General features: G+C 22.4%; 1 protein-coding gene across 1 annotated transcript in view; it reads right to left on the reverse strand.

The window, feature by feature from the left end:
* Positions 1–21,441, reverse strand: part of LOC100869743 (protein amalgam) — a 301,201-nt gene extending 279,760 nt beyond the window's left edge. Inside the window, exons 1-2 of the mRNA XM_086910211.1 lie at positions 21,338–21,441; positions 11,888–13,162 (exon numbers count right to left, since the gene is read on the reverse strand). Coding sequence (XP_086766337.1) covers positions 11,888–11,957 — 70 coding nt within the window. The 5' untranslated portion in view covers positions 11,958–13,162; positions 21,338–21,441. The remainder of the gene's footprint in view (positions 1–11,887; positions 13,163–21,337) is intronic.
* Positions 21,442–22,925: the final 1,484 nt, after the last annotated feature.

Below are 22,925 nucleotides of genomic sequence, written 5' to 3' on the forward strand. Positions count from 1 at the left end.
AGGATGAAATCGTAATTAAATTTTTACAATGAAAATATAAAATACATATTTAAATTTTCCTTTCGTTATAAATCGATAAACTATTTTTTTTTTTTCGGATAGATCTTCCCAAAGCTTGGTAGTTCTAGAATAGAAACAAATGAAATTCTACTGTCTTGCTTCTCTCTTTTATGCTCTCTCTCTATTGTGTAACTATTTCATTTTTACTAATCTTTCTATTTGTTCTCACATAAAACTATAGAAAATCTAGAAATTTAAATAGAATTTAATAAAAATAACACTTGTTTATAAACAAAATGTTAACGATAATATTATTTAATTGTGTTATTTAATGAAAACAATTAAATTAATATATTTAAACAATATCTTCAATTCATTGAATATAACGAGAATTTTTTTCAATAATTGTCACTAAAAATGCAATATAACGAGCAAAACCAATTATTCTTGAAAATCTGAACCAAAATTAGCTAAAGTTGTATTTAATTTGAATGAACCTAATGAATCAAAAAAAACCTTAAGAATAATGATAAATGATTTGATGATATACAGCATTTGATATATAATTCAGCTATCGGAAAAGTACGTTATCTTTTCGTCTAACTGATATTTCTGGTTAGCCGCGATAAAAATATTTGTATTTAATGGAAAGTTCAGATTCGCTCTTGTCTGTTAATGCCTGAAGAGGCATAATAATTTTACAGATCATTTGCATAATGCTGCCGATTACTCGCGTGAATCACTTTGATAAGCTCAATAGGAATGATTTACGCTCTATCCGTTCGTCTGTTTCACTAGGCAATCTTTACTACGAGTGATTACATCATTTATCATTCGATTTCATTAAGTACTACTTTTGGATCTTTTAAGTTATGATAATTTAATAAAAGCCTTTCTATTGTTTTTCATTATGAGATATTCTATCATTTATTTTTGAAAGATTTCATTTCTGAGAATTAAAAAAAATAATGAACAATATCTTTTATCATAATTTTTCACAATCTTCCTTATCATTTCTAAAACTATTTTGATCATAAAACATGATTCGAATTCACAATTGAATTAATCAATCAATATAATTAACTAAATTTGTTTAATTAGCCATATCTTATATTCGATGTTCGAAATTTATTTTCGAGACTATAATCAGTATTAAGTAATAGCTATTTAAATAATTTAAAAATGACAGAAAAAATCTAATGAAAAAAAATTAATTATAAAAGTAAAAGTTCTAAAAAAATTTTTAAATTAATAAGAATAAAAACTATATTTGTGATAAAATTTTCGAAATTTACTATCGAGAATTATTTTTTGTTATGGACACTCATTAAGAGTGAAAATTACTCAATTTCAAAGTCAATCTCAATGTAATATTCTCTAGTGAAAAATAATCGATAGCAATTTTCGAGAATTTTATTTTCAAACGCATTTTTAATAAACAGATGAACTTTCGATAATCGAGACGACTCTGGATGACCGAGACTGCAAACGATCAAACCACTTAATCGAAGTCCTATTTTAAATATTATTTGCTTATAATTTATAAAAATACATTCTAAATATTATTTGGTTATACGTTTTAAAAAAAAATTGTTAAAAATGTTGAGCTTTATAATATATTTTAAAATCATCGAAATCGATAATTTTTCTGTAACTTTACTTATAATATGTATATATATTTATATACATATAATATATATATTTAATATAAGAGATAATAAAACCAATATGCACAATATAGAAAAACTATAGTAATTTAAAAATAATTTTTTGTCAAGTAAATTAATTTCCTAAAACAAAAAATATAGTAATTCTTTTTGTATGTATGACTTACATTTGTATGAAATGGCAAAAATAAAATGTATATTCAGAGAGAATAATTTCAGAAAGAGAAAAATGTTTACGAAATAATGTAAAATTATTTAATAAGCATTTTGTGCTTAAATAATATATTATTTAATAATGTATCGATAGTTTCGATCTTAATTTTGACATTCTCCTATGGAATTAAAAAAATACGTTAATCCAATATCCGTTTGAGTAGCTTCCTAAACATACTATAATAACATCAACTGCTACAACTTCAATAGAATGCCACAACGTCCTTGCGGTGTGCATCTCTTTCCACTCCCAAACGACGAACTTGAGTTTGGCAAATTGGGTTCTCAACTTACAATCAACCACATTCCGCAAACGTGTAACACGTCTGCCTGGGCAATTCTGGGGCACCATCTTTCGAAATAGCGAGGTATCGGTGTTAAGTTGAATCGCTTTAAGAATATTTTAATTAATTATTAACAATTTTTTTTATCTCGATTTTATCAACTACGTAGTATAAGGAAAGATTTTTTGTAATGATAACATTTAATAAAACTTTTAAGTAATAAATAATTTTGTTTTAAAATTTTTCGTTTAAATGTTCATAAGAAAAAAGTAACATACATAATTAAAATACGAAAAATAATGAAATAAAATTTTTTTCAATTCTTAAGTTCTGATTAATAGTTATTTGTTGTTTTATAAACTTTATTGCTTTATAATCTTTATAAATTTATTATAAACACAAAATCTGATTTGTTGATAAAATAACAATCATTACATAATTAATTACATTTTCATTACATAATCATCTATATTATTCTTCTTGCTATTATTGTAACTTAACTTATCGAAAATAAAAGATACATTAAAATATAACATTAATATAACAAATATAACATACTTGCAAAGCCCAGAATTTTTATGCTGAAAAGCTTAACAAAAGCTTAACAAAATTCTATGATAACTGTGAATACTTTAAATTTCTATATCCTTTTTCAAAATTTAATTTCAATCATTTAATGAACAAATTTATTATTATTTAGTGAATTTATTTTGTTGAAACTTGAATATATAATATATATTTTTAATATATTTTGAATTTATTTTCTTCTATTTTCTTACATTCTTATTTTTTTATATCAATTTCTATTTAATTTATTATCTGAAGAAATATTATCAGTGATTGAAATAAATAAATTTTTATTATTTAAAAGTTTATGACAAAAATATTATAAAAAAATAAGTTTTCCATTTTAAAATTTCCATAAAATCTTTTTTTCTAATATTCAATATCAAATTTTTATACAAATTTTTCTCACACATTTTATTTTTTATACGATTAATTACTATTCTTTGAAATTTAATTAACATATTTTACAAATATTAAGAAAGAGAACATAAAATATTAATGTGAAAACAGCAATGAAAAAAAAGAGATAGAAAAGCAAAAAAAAGTGCAGATTTCTTAAATCTACTCGTAAACATGTCTATAACGTTATCTGGCAAGTTATATTTTAGACTAATAAGAGTTGAATTACAAGATGATTTATAAATGATTAAATAATAATATTTTTAAATATGTTTTTGATCAATCTGTTCTTTTTTATTAATTTTAATGAATTTGAAATATATTAATAATAATAAATGACTTCATTTTGAACAATTTTTTTACACATTATCGGCAATCAGCTTTAATATATGAGTTACCCGCAAACATACATTCTTTCCTTATGAACAATGAAAATACATCGAGAAAAAGAAAAATTAAATACATTCGAAAAGAAACATTAATTGTGAACATCTCCAATAAATTCTTTTCATAGATGTTTTGTTATTTTATTTTTGCGCTCCATCATTCTTTTTACTTGTTTTTTCGACAAAGTTCTTTACAGTATTTTTCTTTTTTTTTTTTCCTTTTTCTTTCTCGCTTTTTAAATAACACTGAATTTACATTTCTAAAAGTTTTTAACTTAATAGCTTATACAAAACTGAAACATCATTTTTCAGTTAACTATTAACTTAAATCAATCAATCGAGTTGATACATATATTGCAATATGTTTCATATAAAAACTTTTAAAAATGGCAAATATTGTTTAAATAGAGAAAGAAAAAAGAAACAAAAGAAAATATTAAATATATAATGATAGATCTGAAATCATCTATATCATAAGTATCATAATAAGTATTATTTTTGTTGCACTAATAATCGAAGAATGTAAACAAATTACAAATAAAATGAGTTTAAAAACTAATGAAAATTTAATATTTGTTTTCAAGAGAATTATTGAATTGATTCATAATTTCTTTCAGATTTTTTTGAGTAGAGTGCGAAGAATAGAATACGATGCAAAAAAAAATTTGACCTTGAATTTCAAAATCGAAATCATTTTTGTATGCATATTTATTAATAAACCTTTATTCAGAAATATAGAATCAAGCTGACAATACATATATCTTGTATGAATATTATATCTTGGATGAACTTATCAAAAATTTACTTCCTTATAAACTTGAATCTTTTTCGAGTTTTCTTCTGTGTATATAACAACAAAAATAATTATTATCATTATAATTTTCGACTAGGATTATTTTCTATTTTATTATCGCAGATCAGAATGATCGTGGAATACCCAAATTATAAATGAATATTAAATGTAACATTTCTTTATTTTATTTATACAAACAGTAGAGAAATGCCCGTTACATATCGCATAATCTTACGAATACATGCGAATATAATTCAATGTAAAAATATTGAAAATTTTTATGTAAATAACTTAAAAACTAAAACCGATCATTGATTATATGTAAAAAAAAAAAAAAAAAGAATTACTTAAAATGATATCTTTATAACATATTTCAAATTCATAAAAATGTAATGAAACAATTAATCAACAAATTCATTTACATTTTTAATACCTTTATTATATATCTAATTATCTACTGATAAATTTATAAGCTATCAGAATCTTTTCTACGAATTTAATGCTTTACATTTTTATTAATTCTAGAGAAAAAATTGAAATTCTATCTATTAATAGGTTGTTTGCTGAATCAATTATTTTAGTGTTTTATGCAATGTCATTTATATGACAATATCAATGTACATTCTATATGTACATATAGAATACATGGTAAAATTAGGATTCGTTTATCTTTGACATATTTTTGTGATTTTTTTAAAGATTATTTTGTCAGAAAAGACTTACATACTATATATATATATATATATATATATATATATATATATATATATATATATATATATATATATATATATAATGAAATATGATAAAAATTTAAAGAAAATAATATTAAAGAAAGTAGATATATAGTGTATTTTCTTTTTTAATGAAGATATGAAATTCTGTGAAATATTGCTTTCGATTGTAAAAATAATTAATTTTATTAAAATGATATTCAATATTAAAAATCTGAAATAACTATAACAGACTAAAATATGAAACTAAATTGCCTTATTAATATAATACATATACAGCAGCAGATTATAAGTACAATATAATCCTACCGTGAAACGAAATTTTGAGAACTTTAGCAAACTAGGAAAGTAGAAAGACTTCAAATATAAAATTAAAAATTTTCAAATATTTATTCCGAAATAATTAATAGAAAATTTTCGGTATTATGCATTAAATATTCACGTATACGATTATCGCTTATATGTTTTAAATATAAATACATCGCAGTCCACATGCACGATGAGTAGACTAAAATTTATTGTAACAATTATATATCTATATATAACGAGATTGAACATTTTACGGATCCTTCAGATTCATGAAATATAAATTAGTCTTTGAGTGGCTAAAATTACGATGATCGAAATTATAACAATAAATTTAACAATAAGCTAATTTCGCTATTATATAATTATAATTACGGCCATTTTATCTTCTAAAGATATTTTTATATTTCATTTTCGTATTCAATCCGAAGGAGATTTAGACATTTGCTAACGTGGATAGATATCACGATAAATATTATAGTACACTCGTTATATATCTTGAGTGTTGAATGCTATATACATATAAATATAGGCAGATTATAGGTAGGACATTCTATACATACTGAAGTCGTTATCATTATTGCATCATTGGCGATAAATTATTACTTGACGATTAATATTGACTTTAGATGATCGAATATTGCATATTAGATAAAATTTTATACAATTTTTAATAATATTAATGTTTGTTAAATAATCAATACATTGTTGATTTAATATTAATATATAATCAATGCTAAAATTCTATATAATTAATATATTCCAAAACCAACATAGAATCGATTTAAATCTAATTTAAATTGTTTTAGAATCAATATAATAACTGTAGAATTAAAAATAAGAAATAGAATTATATATTATGAATAAAAAGTATATTAATATATAATAAATTATAAATAAGAATTTACAATTTATTGTTATATAATTCTTATATTATCATTTCGATTTTAATAACTCTATTTGATATTTGATGATTATGATCTGATAATTGAAAATTTTTAAATTTAATAAGATAAAGTGAATTAAATTTGATTTATATTAATATGTGCTTTATTATTATTTCATCTGTTCAAACTGAAGACATATACTTAATTCTATTCGATATAACAAAATAATAAAAAATTTTATTGGCAAATTTCATAATATATTATAAAAAACAAAAAATTAAGTTTTAAGTCAGAATATTTACATTTTATAGACAAAAATTACTTACAATAATATACTTCAAATTTATTTGCTTATCGTTCCCAAACAATGGCTATTGTAAACTTGATGTTTTCATAGAATTCAATAAAAAACGAAGCATAACGGTTCGCTTAGTCGAAAATAAAGAAAATACTGTCAATGACTTTATCCAGGTATTCAGAACTAATTAGAATTAATGCACACATTTTTAAGAGTTTTGAGTGTTCTTTAGATGACTTCTTTTGTTTAAAATATTGAAATAGAATAATCCACTTAGATCATTTTAATCTTCATAAATATGCAAATCGTTTATAATTATTTATTATAAATATTGAAATTGTCTTTCGGTGATTTTTATTATCATCATACTATTGCAAATTCTTAGATAGCTAAATAAAATAAGCATCGTTTTTAAATAACAAACTTTTTAAATAAATAACTATATAACTTTAAATTAACATAACTTTTTCTATTAGATATTTTAATTTTGCATTAATTAATGATATTACATTAGTTAAATTATATTAATTAATGCAATTATTGTTGATTTTTCAAATATATGGATAAATCCTTCGATTTATTAAACTACAATAATTGAACTACAATACACGTATAAACTTTTTTTAAGTTATAAAGATTAAAATAGATAATTCACATCACATATTTATTATTTATATGTTCATATAATTGATTTATAACTTTTTATTAATAACTATTTATAATTTTTATAACCATTTTTATTAATAACTATATAATATTTATATATTATAATATTTTGATTATAACTGTCGAACAATAATAAGATTATCACATGTCAAACTGATGAAAAGTCATTTGAATAACATCGAAAGCCTTGGATATTCGATTTATCTCACATTAATTAGAATCAAGCAACAAACGTAATTTTATCGAAAATATTGTGATAGCGGAAAATCGTAGCGCATTAAAAACTTTCAAACTTAATTATTCCCGTTTTTTAATTAACATGTTATATTGTCTTTCCGTCGAGCTATTAGCTTAGGGAGAATAAACATCGGTCGAATTAGTAGAACAAATTTGTCTTCAACCTCAACTGTTCGTCAGGTTTCCGTTCACCCGGAATACACGTGGTCAGATCAAGGGACGAGGTATCGTCTTCATAGAAATTGCATCAAAGTGAATTTTCTTGAGAGCGTCTCGTAAAATTACATTTTTAAGCAACAGCTTATTTATTGATAATTAACTTTGTCGAGTAGGTTACCTTTGATGAAATCAATCTTTCTGTTGATCATTTCTTTCCTTTTTAAAAGATTCAATTTGGCTGGATATTGAAAATTTTATTTTTACTTGAAAATTGATTCATGCATATCACAAAATTATCACAAACTATTACAAAACAAACTTTGAGAGTTAACATTGAAAAGTTCTCATAAACGTCATAGATCACGTGAAACCAAATTCATAAATTTATTATAAGTTTCATTTTGACATTGCATATGGAAAAATCTTTTCAATTTAATTTTTATCGATTTAGTTACAATAGATTAAGAACAGATAGAAATGATCAAGATAAATTGATATATTGCAAATATATTGAATTTTTTATCTTAATAGAATCAATCAAAATCAATCAAAATCAATCAAAATCAATCAAAATGGAAAAATGTTTGTTCAAACTTTTGATATAAGATATTTATAATTTACAATATTTACGAATATTGATATTTTCACAAATATTATTAACTATGTTAATAAAATCAATCTTACACGATTATTAGATATAAATTTTATCTTATACGATTTATTGTTATATGATACCGTTAATCAATTTTTATTTAAAATTATATAAATTAACATTCCTATTAAATTCATTTCAATTTCTTTTGTATTTATTCTTAAAATTAAAATTTATTATTTTTTAATCCAATGATTATATATATATATATATATATATATATATATATATATATATATATATATATAAAGTTATATTTTAAATCAATTATTCAACTTAATGGATATTATTTAAAACAATATTAAATTTTGTAAGCAATATTAATTTTAAGCATTATTATATATATTTTTTATAATGACATAATGAAAATATAACGGAAAATTTAATATTCAGATATTTAATAAAAAATTCTGATAGAAAATTTATAAATTCGTGATTTATTATAAAAATTTTCTTTTAAATAGTTAACTTAATAAATAAATCAATACATGAAAAGCACATTATTATTGTGTCTCATAAATATTGAAAATATATAAAATACACAATGCAATAAATAATTATATTTATATAATTATATATTGTTAAATTATTTGAATATACGTAATGAATATCTGTAATAGAAAATAATATTGTATGTAATAGAATGTAATTAATTATTATGCAAATTTTTTATATCTGTAATTTGTGTAATTAAACTGAAATGTACTATATATGAAAGAAAAATGTATATATCCTTATTAATAGCTGTTCAATATTAAAATTCATGTTCAATTTATAGATATCTATTTCAATTCTTATTGTATTGTAATTATTGTATTATAGCAAATTAGTAAATATATTCATCAAATAATTTTATTATGAACAAATAATTTCTAGGTGTTCAATTTACAACTTTATTAAATATTTTATTATAAATAATTCTAATTAATAAATAATTTTATAAACTTTCAAAAAAAATATAATAATAGTAATATTTTATAAATATTTCAATCAAAAATATATATTTTCACTTAGATAACATATATAAATAAAGATTCAATATTTAATGCTCTGATATAGATCGTTTAAAATAACATAAAAGTATATATATATATATAATCAAAAATTTCATATTAATAATCAATAAAATTAGATTTTAACGTCATGTTTCTTATATAATAACTTGATAATTTTATTAATTTAAAGTTTTTTTTTATTCTCCTAACATATATTTTATTTAATTAATATTAATGAATTTGAACATATGATATATATGTATATAAAAATTCATGCAAAATAGATGATCATTGACACGATTTTATGAATCAACTTATCGAAATACTAAAATATATTTAATATAATATAAAAGATAATAAAGTATAAAAGTTAATTTCATTACTAAGTTATTTTCTCATCCTGGATTTTACAATTATATATTTTTTTATAATATTATGTACAAGATTAGTGCTTGCAATATTGCTTATAAAATATAGAAAAGGAAGTTATTTTAAGAAATGATAGATTGAAAATTAGAAATAAAAAATTTTAATATTATAGAAAAATATTATTTTACAAAAATTTAAATTGATAATATAAAAAATGATAGCGTAATATAGGTTTTCAAATAATCATGTATTATTTCAATTACATCATAAAAAACATTCATTTGAATCGTTAAATAATAAAATAATAAAATATAATCTTTAGAATACGAATCAATATCAAACTTTGCATTATCACAATAATGCTTTAATTAAAAAAGTTTTCATAAATTGCATCGTACAAACTTTTTAAAATCCGTTTTATGAAACAGATTCTGGTAAATATTGAAAATATGTGTACGCTTTCAAGTATACGTATACATATAAATATATTGCATAGGCATCACTTTTTATGTTATCGATTCCCTCTTTAGCGACACAATTTACTCTATGCGCAGCACAATGTAATACATTGCAAATATCCGTGAAAAGACTTCGAAACCATTCGCGAATAGTGAACTATCGTATTATCGTGTTGTAATATTTGAAAAGAAGATGAATGGGATAGAAAAACGGAAACAAGTACATTTTATTCTGGATTTGTCTGAACTTATTAAGGCTTGGCAGAAGCATGCCAATAAATTGAATAACTGAATAATGAAAAAACAGGTCATAAAATGTGTATTTTCGGGAAAGAATAATTAAGCGAATATTTCTGAGAAGTATATTTTTCATATCCTTGTAGAAACGTATGCAGAAATACATTTAGATTTTTATATGTATATCTGAAAGATTTCGAAAAAACATGCTGAATTATTTTTTATTTTTCCTCACATTAATCTGTTGGAGATATTGTTAGACATATTCATTGATGTATACATTATTTAGAATTCAAAATTAATATTTATATGTTGATTATGAACCATAATTCTGTCTTTTTATACAGAAAATTGTAAATCATAGGCATTAGAATTATGAATTCTTGTGAATTTTGATAATTATTAAAAAATTAATTAAAAACTAAAATCATCTTTAGTTTGTCTTTATACAATCTTTAACGAATTTGAGGAATTTTAAGGAATCTTTTTATTTTATATCCTTTAAAGATAAGCGAATAAATTCTCAGTTATTTCTTTTTAAAATAAAATTATCATGAGATAGTAGATAAAATATCTCGAAATTCATTTTTACTATTATGAAGTTATTAAAACATAAAAGAAAATAAAATAAACGTTTCTCCAAGGATGTCTCAAATTATTATTTATTAATATTAATTTGTATAATTAATTGAAAATATTTGAAACATCAATTTATTCCATGAAAATTATTGACAACTTGTCTTCTCTAGAAGCTTCTCCACGATCTTAATTCCTTTATCCACGAATCCATCGTATGGAAATCAACTAAACCGCGATAGCGGTTGAAGACACTTAAGAATGCTTGAACGGAATAGCTGTGTCTTTTCTTAATTGTGAAAGCACTCGAAGCTTCTTATCTACTGGTATTTCATGACTTTTTACTCCTGATGCTGCAAATTCCCCGGATAACTGTTATAGGATAGTTTTCGTTCTCATTGCTACAAAAAATCTTGCGTGCGAATTACTCGATCAAAAAATTCTTCACAAAGACCGTGAATATGATGTTTCATTGACGTTATCTTTAATATGATATATAACTTTAAGAAATGTTAATACGAAATTAGTTTTATCGTATATTTTATGATCTATACATTATATATTAACTGTTAATTTTATTTGAACAAAGATTAACTAATAACCTGCTGAGTGAAATCTTTGCATAGATTATTTTATACTTATAAATTCAATATAACAAAATGATAGATAAATTCATAACTAATAAAAATATGTATCTAAGTCCCTATTGCTTCATAAAAAATTTATATAAAATTCTTAATATTTCATCTATTTTATTTGTATTAATTTTTGAAAATTATTAATAATTAATAAAATCAAAAAAATATAATTTCTGATTGAATGGATTATTGGTAGAAGTTTATTCTGCATTAAAAATATAGAATAAAATTAATTCGTTTAATTTTTTATATATATAAATAATTTTGATAATAATTCAAGTGAAATTATGAATGTGAATTATAAATTTTAGACTATTTCTGTCGATTTAAATTCTAACATCGAAAATAGGATGGGTATAAACTTACCGATCTGCTGAGGAAGGAACGTGATCAATGCGAATACAGCGTAGAGCCATTTTCCACGACGGTTCTTCATACTGTTACTTTCTTTCCTTCCGTTTCGTACGTTTATCCTTCTTCTCTCGGAAAGAAGGGTCTCGATGAAACGTCGCAGACACACTTTTTCAGTTATTCACAAAAATGATAAAATACGAAATCAGAATATAAATACACCCACATCACTTTCATGCTGTTTTCCTAACTTATTTTTTTTTTTTTCGTATACAAATCACTGCCTAAAATCATAACTAATCACAATTGCTTTTCGCTCAATTTATTAATCACTTAATAATGATCACACTGTATTACATTCATGTAAGATTCACTCTTCGCGTGAACAGAAACGTCGCGATCACTATTTCCTTATCGTTCACGATGTCGTGATGCGAAGATGCGTAATAGTGTCAATCGATAAGGATTTTACGATTCTATTCGGTACTTTTCCCTTGGTGACCAAAAAGACGAGAATTGAATGCAACTGAAGGAATTGTATTATTCATCAGACACGTGGTTTGCTCCGAACCAGGATTTACAATCGTGCATTATCGATTCGTCGAATCCATTTGTAAGGTTTTACCTTAGCACTGGCTGTAATTTCGATCCCCTGGTGTTTTAATATCGCGGGAAATTGGTCTCTTGAGGATTAAATTCTTTTACGCGCGAAAACCACATGCTTTCACTACTATATTCTTCGATGAGAGTTCTTTCTGTTCGTAATTCGATACAGTTGTTTCGTTCCTTTTCCTTCGTTGGAAAAGCTTCCGGAAAGATTGACCGACTCTGGCTCACGTTTTTCTCGAACTGAGAATTACGAGAAACCGGATCACTCACTCGTTCCAAGTATACGCGAAAAATCGACAATCACTTTATGAAATTCTCAAATATTGATGAAAACACTTAAGAAAGAAAAGAAAAGAACACGTCACTAAGTATCAAACACTTCTCGATATTTTTTTCCCTGGAGCTCTTGTTTCCGTCGCTTGAACGTTGGCACAAGCAATTGATACAAATGGACGTACAAATGGATTCTTCCTGTCTATCCATTTAATTCAAGCTCTGAGGGAAATCGTGCACTCGTTCGCGTGTATCACACGATTCGACCATGGGCCATTAAACAGGCGTCATAGAGCGCATTAATCGCCTGTTAATCTGCCTGTCTTGTCTCCACTGCTTCATTTGCTTCGTGCAATTTTTGAACGTTTGATCAACTCTTTTTTTTATTCCTTCCTGTACCATTGAATTCTGAAAAAAAAAAAAATATGATTCCGTTAGACATTTAATTAAATATTCTTCATAATGAGATAACAATACGGATGAACATTTATTAAAAATAATTTTACCGAAATAAGATTTTATAAATATTGAAAAACAATTATTGCTTGACGAATTTTAAAGAGGATGATATTAAGTTTTAATATCGACTTTTATTCGTTTATTTTTCTTTCTCAGTTTTGCGAATTAAAAATAGACGCTCTCATCCTTTGTGCCAATCACGTGACAACTTTATCGGATATTTTTAACAACGTATCAGATTTCCGATAACTGGTACAAGCCTATCAACTTTCCTTGTATCGGTTAGTAGGCCAGTTTGACTCGAAATTTACTCACTAAACTGTGAACGAAATTCCTTCATAGAAAGTTATCGATTTATCGGCATTTTTGATCTTATTTTGTTTTATAAAAAATATTAATGAAGAATGAAAATTAATTGAAATGCCGAAAATAAATTCACTATTGAGTGTTTTAGTGAATATATTATTATATTATTATTAATGAATAGATTATGATAGATTATTAAATATTTTAATGAAATCAATACAAATTATAAGTAATACAAATACAAATAAGAAAATAAAGATATATTGTATTCAATGAAAAGATATATTTTTCAACAAGTAAGTAATAGGTCATAAAAAATTTTTTAATTATTAATACAAAAAATTATATAATATAAATAGAGATACATACTTTAATATGTATATAAATATTTAAATAGAAAATATTAATTTCAAATGTTTTTGTATAAATTCATAGTAAAGATATCGCAGATAATATCATTGTATTGATAATAAACAGACAATGCGTTATTTTGTAGTTACACAAAAAAAAAAAAACTTAAAATAAGCTTAAGGGAAATTTTAATCAAAAATTTTAATTAATTAAATAATAATGTCATTATTTTAGAATAATATGATTTGAAATATGAATTGTAAAATATTGAAAAATAATTGAAAATTGATAAAAGATACAGACATGTTACATTTAATATTTGATGATTTGTGCAATAGATGAGCAAAAATTGGTTCCATACATCAAATAGTGCTAAAAATATTTAAAAACAAGAAATTATATAGATATAAATATGAAATAAAATTTTACTATGTTCTTTTTAAATTAATTCTAAATGATTATAATTTTATAATATTATAATTATTAATAGAAAGAATATTTAATAAATAATGAAATTAAATAACTATAATAGTCGAATAAAATGAATGTAATATAACTAATAAAAATAATAATGAAAATAATATGTATTGATACTATTATAAGAAATATGATTTCCAATTTTGATAATATATAATAAATATAAAAAAAAATAAAAAATATATTTATATTTATTTTCATCTTTAATTGATCTAAAATCGATACTTCAAATATATCTTATTAAAACATTATATCCTCTATGTTTATGATATTTTATATTTTAAAAATAACAAAAATTTTAAATCAATGTTAATTATTTTAGTATTATATTTAAAGTAAAAAATTAAATAAATTATTTGTATATTTATACTTTTTGTATGCTATCTTACAAAAAATTCTAATTTTAATAAGTTTGTATGTATAAATTAAATATTGAAATATTTTAATATTAATAAAAGTGTATGAAATATAATGAATTATGTATTATATAATGAATTAAAGAGGAATTTTTTCTTAACAAAAAATTTCTTTATGTGTAGTATAGAATAAAATCATTTAACTCATATTTTGAATAAAATTTTGAAAATATTTTAATAATAAAATGTATTATATAAAAAATCATAAATATATTTAATGTTTCGCATAAAGTTTAACATTTGCAATTATTAATAAATGTAGTTTCATAAAAAAATGAAAAAATTAAAAATCATGGTATATTGTGTATTATATTTACATCAAATTAAAAATGTGTATTTAATTTCAGTTATTACAAGATTATTCGATAAAATGTTCGAAATATTTATTTTCTCTGATCAAAAATTGGATCGAAATGATAATATAAAAAAAATATATATATAATAAATATATATGTATATATTTTTTCCCATATAAAATATACATATCATTTTTTAAATAACGGTTTATAAAATATTTTATTATAAAAACAGATTTTTTAAAATTTTTTTTTTGATCGAATTTTTGATCATATAGAAAATGGAATAAATACTAAAAGATTTTTCTATGCACTATCTGTATATTAATAAATTTATATTACATTTTTATTATTATTTTATTATTAAAATTCTAATCTTAATTTTAATCGTAATTTTAATTGAAACATTACTTTTCAACTTAATATAGATAACTTAATATAGATCACAAGAAGACAATGATAAAAAACAAAACATAGAAAATTGTGGCTTAATGATCTGTCTTTTAATATCATTATTTTTTAAATTCAAAAAGTCACGATAAATTCTAAAATACCAGATCCTGTTTCCTAAATCATCTTATCATATTTCTCTGGTATACATTCTCAAAATTCATATATTTCGTCGTCAATGATTTTCCTCTGACGCGTCACGACAAGATAAATTCATAATCGGTAAATGTACAACACGAGAGGACCAGTGATTGGTACCAACTCGTCTAGAGTGCTTAAACCAATCTCGACAGTTAGAGGAGGCTGGTACAAATCCCATGGTAGTTAAGACGTCTTAAGCGTCTTGTATGTATTCGTCCAATTCTGGAACGAGATGTAATTGGGTCTTTCTATCCCCGTCGGCGAGGCGATCTCAGGTTCGAAGTTCCGTAGCTATAACAGGTGCACGAGCAAGTATTCGGAATTAAAGTAGCGTCATCGGATATATGTAACAGTGCAATTTAAGATTGACTTATGAACCGATTACGAGTCAGAGTACGGAGTATGAGTAGAATTTAGACAACTGAATCGTTTGCTTCTAGTTAATAATTCTCGATATGTAACATTCGGAAAAGAAATTACAATCATTGTCAATTTATTCTATGAATTTGATTATAGAAAAAGTTAGATCGCAACAAAAACTAATTTTGGAAATCTATTATTCGTATTATAAAATCTGATTATCATTTATTTATATTATTGTTATTAAGCAATATTTTTATTATTCGCGACGAGAAAACTAGGTTAGATTTGATTTTCATTTGTTCGCGGACAAAATATTTGCGATAGAAATTACAATAATACAATATAAATTGTGTAAATATTATGTACATTATCATATTTTTAATTTTTACATTTCTGCAATTGAATATCGTTTTGTTTAAACAACAAATAAAGAAAATAATAATAAGAAAAAAATAAAAGAAATTTAAAATATTATTCTTTATATATTATAATATTAATAAATTTACCGAAATCATAATTAGATTAATGGCCTTGTATGAATAAATTGAGTATGTATGTAAATAAATAAGTTCGCTATTTTCTTATTAATAAATTAATTAATTTCAATAATAATTAAATTATTTCATTTGAATTTTATTAAAAATATTTATTAGAATCAAATATCGATATTTATTAGAATCGAATATTTATAATATTAAAATATTTTCTGAATCGTTGAGGAATAAGATATTACACTAGATAAATTTTATTGAAAAGAAAAACTATCTCGACAATCTAGAAACTGGTCTTCTCAGTTACACGTATATTGGCTTTGTTTCTTTCCAAGGACAATGCGGAACGTTTATACATCACAAAGATGGACACGGAAGTTGTATCGTTAGTTACGAGTGCAAGCAACAGTTTGGATACAAGAAAAGTGTACTTTCGTTACTTTCAAAAAGATTGCACGATAAAAGTATCGCAGAAACAAGAGATTATTATACTTTTAACAATAAGAGAGTTACAAATGATATTTCAGAAAAAAGAAAATAAACATTCTATAAATTTCTTTTGTACTTTATATAATATATTTTATATAATATATAATAAAATTTTATCTTTTAAAAAAATGAGATAGAAATTTCATTAAAATATTTTTTGTAGAGATAATATATAATGAATTTATAATTTTTCACAAAAAAGAAAGAAAAAATTACAAATTTATATATTTCATTGTGCTATATTATTATAAATTTTATTTTATATATTATACGTATTATTTTATATAAATATATTTAATATACTATGAATATGTATATATATGAAATTATATTAAAACTTTAAATAATAAAACGAGATATATGTTTCGTTGTTAATAAATAATATAAATATAAAAACATTTTTCACAATATGTAAAAACTGTTTATATAACAGAGTTTATTTAGTTTATTTAAATATATTAATGAAATGAAAATCATGTTCAATATTTTATTTATAATAAATACTAAGAAAAATATAATTTATTATCTGTTTAAATTAATAGATTTTTATTATATATATATATTCTGCTATATAAAATTTTTAAGTATAGAAATTTGTATAAAAATAAAATATTTATAAAATATGAATAATTTTTTAAAATGATACTTATATAAATAATTATTCTATATTTTAATAGTAGTTTTATTTAAATTCATAATAAAATTTTTAAAACATCATACAACATATATTGATGTTATTTATTTATCATGGAAATCATAATAATAATTTGTAATTGATATAAAACACGTTTATAATAAAAATATGATGTCAGATATAATAGATAAAATATACTTTACGAGAAAAAAAATATAATATTTGTAGTAATTATTTGTTCTCTTAGTGAAAAAATTTAATTATAGAAATTATAAAATTCTATAAGTGTAATTATGATTTCATTCCTTTATTTCTATTCATCTTATTCTTTAAATATTTAAAAAAAAGATATTAAAATTTTAATATTCACATTATTTTTAAATAAACATTTTATATATCATTCTAAATGAAATTTTGTATCGTGAACTATAACTATCAACAATGAAAATATGAAGTTAATAAAAAATAGAAAATGTTGAAGACTTCGTGAAATTAACAATTTAAAAAATTAACAAAAAATATCAATCATATTTTTCGTTTTAGATGTTTTAAATTTTTAGAAGAAAATTATTGCTAAAAAAATTTATATATTGTTTTATTTATGGATATTCATTTCGCAATATTAAAAATAACACAAAGCAAAACGCTTCTATGTTGCAAAGTTAATGAAAAATTAAAAACGACTTTTTAAGCGATATTAAAAATAAATGCTTTATTAGATATTAATATTTTCGAATTCACTTCTTTTATAGGAACAGATATTTTAAAAATATATTAATTGTCTATGCAACAGTTTTTAGTTTTATCACTTTTATCACTGTTATCACTTTTATCACAAATTCACGTTAAATAAAATAAAATACTAATATTTCTCATATAAATTAATAAATAGCTCGAATAGCAAACATTATTTTAATTTTTAATTGAAAAAAAAAGAAAATATATCTGAAAGAAATCAATTAAAAAGGATAGATAGTAAAAATATAAAGTTTTGTGGCAGAAGTAAAAATGATTCTTGAAATTATTCAGGATGACACTATAACTCCGATTACTTTATCATTGCACTGCATTAAATCGAAATAGCCGTGAAGCCGTATCTTTCACTTTACACTTAATCGAACAGACGGTACGTTGCACAAACTCACGTGAAAAGCACGTACAGTTATTAACTGATCGCAAAGGATGCAGAATCCATTCACTCTCACCGTGAAAAGTACGTCACCGTGTTGCACTGTGCATCACATGATCCCATCTAATCTGACAAGCTCAAAAAGGGAACGGCGTTACAAGAGATTGGTCTGTCGTGCTATGTAACTGCTTCATTTTCCAACGAATTTCTGAGAGATTTTCTCCATAGAAATTCCATCTTCTACTCAATTTTTCTAAACCATTGAAAATTCATACGTTGAATGAATATATGTTGATTGTTTTTATTATTTCTCATCTTTTCATTTTTATTTTTATATAACTATACAATTTATATAATAAGTAAGCATATAGTTATATAACTTGATATTTACCAAATGCTTATTTATAAATGCTTATTTACCAATTGCTCTTTTTTTATTTTTTATTTTCGCAATAATTTTAATTTATTTTAAATGACATTACATTAAATTTATATATTTAAATGACAATTTACATTAAATAAGCTTCTTTTTGTTCTATCATTTTGTGTTTTTGTATTTAAATTAAAAAAGATCTTATAATACTTTAGTCTGTATTAATTGAAAATGATATTCTTAAAAATATATATTTTTTTTTTTAATCTTTGATTTTCAGATTGTAAATTCAAATGTAAAAACATATTTTATGATTAATGTTTTAATAAATAAAAATAAGTTTGTCGTTTATATTATATGTTATATGTTATATATTGATTAATATCATGGCATTTAAGCAAAATATTGCAATTATATAATGAAGACAGCATAGAAAAACAATTTATTTAATAAACCAAAAGAATTTTTAATTATAGAAATAATTACATTCAAAAGAAATCATATTAAAATAAAGAATTTTTATACCTTTTTGTTACATAATATTTTAATAATTTTATAGATTTTAGTAGATTATAATTTATAGATTATATAATGGATATATTTTGAAAAAATAGTTCTTTAAAAACATACGTATGTAAATATACTGTAGTAAATTGATAAAATAATTTTATTTTAAATTTGTTCCTTAATTAGGAAATGATAAATCAAAAATATTTTTAAATGTAAATAATTAAAAACACAAACATTTTTCACTAATTAAAAAGTCGTTTAAATAAAACAATTGTAATTTTTTTCAACGAATTTAAAAAAAAATATAAGATATATAGATCACTTTCTTATCACGTTTATAGAATAGAATATTTGTTTTATTTTTTTTATCTTTTTATTTTGAAATTGTATCTCTCTTTGATTCAATAAATTTCAAAATTTAAATTTTCTTTTGAAATTTTAAATTAATTGTTGTTTTATCTGTTACGTATAAAGTAAACTAAAAAAAATAATCCAATTAATTTCTTTTAATTTTTTGCATTTTTATTATCTTAAATGATTTTTCATATAATACTTTATATGAGATAACAGAAATAATATCGTAGCTATTTATTCTTATAGATATTACAAATAAAGAAAACAAAGCAAATTTACAATTCTTTGTTTATCTAGATTTATCTATGAAATTATTGTCTTTGTATCTCTATTTCAATTTTCCTAATCGCGAAAGCAACATATTGTCACATTTTTATAACGAAAGGGAAAGCAATAAATTTTATGAATAATTTGATATATTTTATATGATATATTTCTGTTTCTTTAAATTTTCCTTTATATGAAATATGTAAATTTTAAACGAGTGAATATTGAAAAAATATAATAATAATAATGCGGTATTATTTTTTGGGAATGATAAAATCTCCTGAAGCTTTGCTTAAAATATTTAATAGATTTTTATAAAGAAGGAATTTTCAAAATGAAGTGTAAAACAAAGTATATACTGTTTTTAATTGTTAAAATCATTTCAAATACTACCAAAATTTGTAATAAAATTAATTTATTTATTTTTTTTTATCACATTCTTTGTGTTGTAGCAAAGAAAAAATCAATAATATATTTTTAAAAAAGAGGAAAAGTTAAAATGAAAATAAGTGAAATATATTTAATGTCATCAGCTTGTAACAAAAATTCACTTATATCTATATATTCTTTGATTCACATAAAGAAATAATCAATTATTAAAATTCAAATAGAAGAAAAAAGAGAAGTAAAAAAAAATCAATTGGAATAAAGCACGGAAACAGTCACTAGAAATAAATCGCCCACCCTCTGATTCAGATGGAACGATCTAATCGCAAATAAATGTTATCGAGTGTAGTTGAAAACTTAGTTGATTGGTGGGAAAGCAAACTTCTTAGACGAGAAACACGCTGCGGGTGTTCCGAATTATCGCAAAGCTTCACATCGCCTTGCAACAAAACCAGAACATCGGCGAACTCTAATTGCTGGCTGCTAAGCTCAGTTACGCACTCATTCGCACGCGCAAAGCTCCTATACGACGTTTAAACAGAAATGTTTCAATTTATCTGACGAATCCACTGCCCGCGCTCTTTGTAACGTCCGATTTCACCACGTGGTGATAAACAATTATTGACGAAAGATACGTAAAAAATGTTTTTTCACAAGAATCATTCTAAATTTAATCACAAATATCCTTACAGATAATCTGTATATTAGTGATTGACGTGTTGTAACGTTGAACGAACTTCTATCACGATATTACACATCCGATGTTATCCTCGCATGGCGGCTTGTCCGCGACTAAAAGAGCTTGCCAGCCAACCTCATCCGTGTTTCCCAACTTGGCCGCTACAGCGCTGCCATCCTTACTCGAATTCATCCCCATTCTTCCTCTAGCATTTTCCCTCTCCAACCGCGATCGTTCTTCTTTGTCTTCTACACCTCCCACGATCCATCAGTCCATTGCTCGATGATAAAAACAACTCTCCATGTTCCTTTCTAAAAGTTGCACTACACACTTCCTAAGAGCTATGGTTCTTCTCCAATGGGCATTCCGTTTTTCTATTTAATATTTTCTATGGAAATTTATTGATCATTTGAATTCGTTTAATTTAGAAACTCTAATTATTCTAGGTTTTTTTTTAAGCATTTAAAAAGATTTAATGGAAAAGCCTGGTTAGTTTACGCTTTCGTTTCTGTTTTTTTTAGCAGAAATAACACTTTAACTAAGAATAATTTCAAATAACGATTTATTTAACTTTTTTTCGTTATAAATAGAAAATTGCATGTGTCATAATATATATGTATGATTCTAGATTTTTTATTATCTCGAGTTGCATTTCCAATCATTTTCATAAAATTAAATAATTAGAGAAAGATAATACTAACGTCACTACACGAATAATATAGAAACCTGTATAATATGATTAACTAAAAATTAGAGTTTTGTTTTACACGAATGAGATAATTTTCTCTTTATTCCTATTTTTCTTTTTTTTGTCATGATTGAATATTTTAGTTTTATATAAGAAAATCAAGAGTACACTATAAGAACTTCTTTACATGAAAAAGGTGGAACGAATCGAAAAGGTTAGAATAATATATGTAGAATCTTGTGAAAGGCGTAACTTTTTTTTAAGATAAATAGTAAAAAATAAAATGATTCGGATATAGGATATAACTTTGATTATTCTACATCGAAATTAACAAAATGATTTTGCAATATATTGAAGTATAATATGTAAATGTTAGAAAATAAAAAATTTTTGTTTCAAAACAAACTGTTGTTCAATAAAAAATTTATTTATTTATTGTTCTAAAATAATCGAATAATAAAATTGAAATTTTAATTTAAAAGTATCGATACACATTACAAATTAAAATTATTAAACTAAAATGATGAGTTTTATACAGTTGTATGATTATTTTTATGCAATAAATTAAATCATCGAATGGATAAAAAACAATACATACAAAATAAAAATAATAAATTTATAGAAATTTATTAATTAGAAATAAAACGTAAGTTTCAATAATAATAAGAAAATCATTTTTAATATGTTAAGTAGCTTAAATCGTATAATAGAATTATCAAATCCAATATTTTATATATAACTTTTATAAAACATAATTAAAATATTTTAACACAAATTTTTAAATATCCGAACATTAATATGCAAATTTTTCCGACATTTTTTTTTTTAAATATTTTAATAATAGTTCTAGCATAAATTTTTTTTATTTTCTAGCATCTATAAATATATCTCAATATATTATATAATTTTTT

This window comes from Apis florea, unplaced genomic scaffold, assembly GCF_048593485.1.
Source record: "Apis florea isolate Af1SG1 unplaced genomic scaffold, ASM4859348v1 contig_3170_pilon, whole genome shotgun sequence".
In the NCBI taxonomy this organism is placed as follows: domain Eukaryota; kingdom Metazoa; phylum Arthropoda; class Insecta; order Hymenoptera; family Apidae; genus Apis; species Apis florea.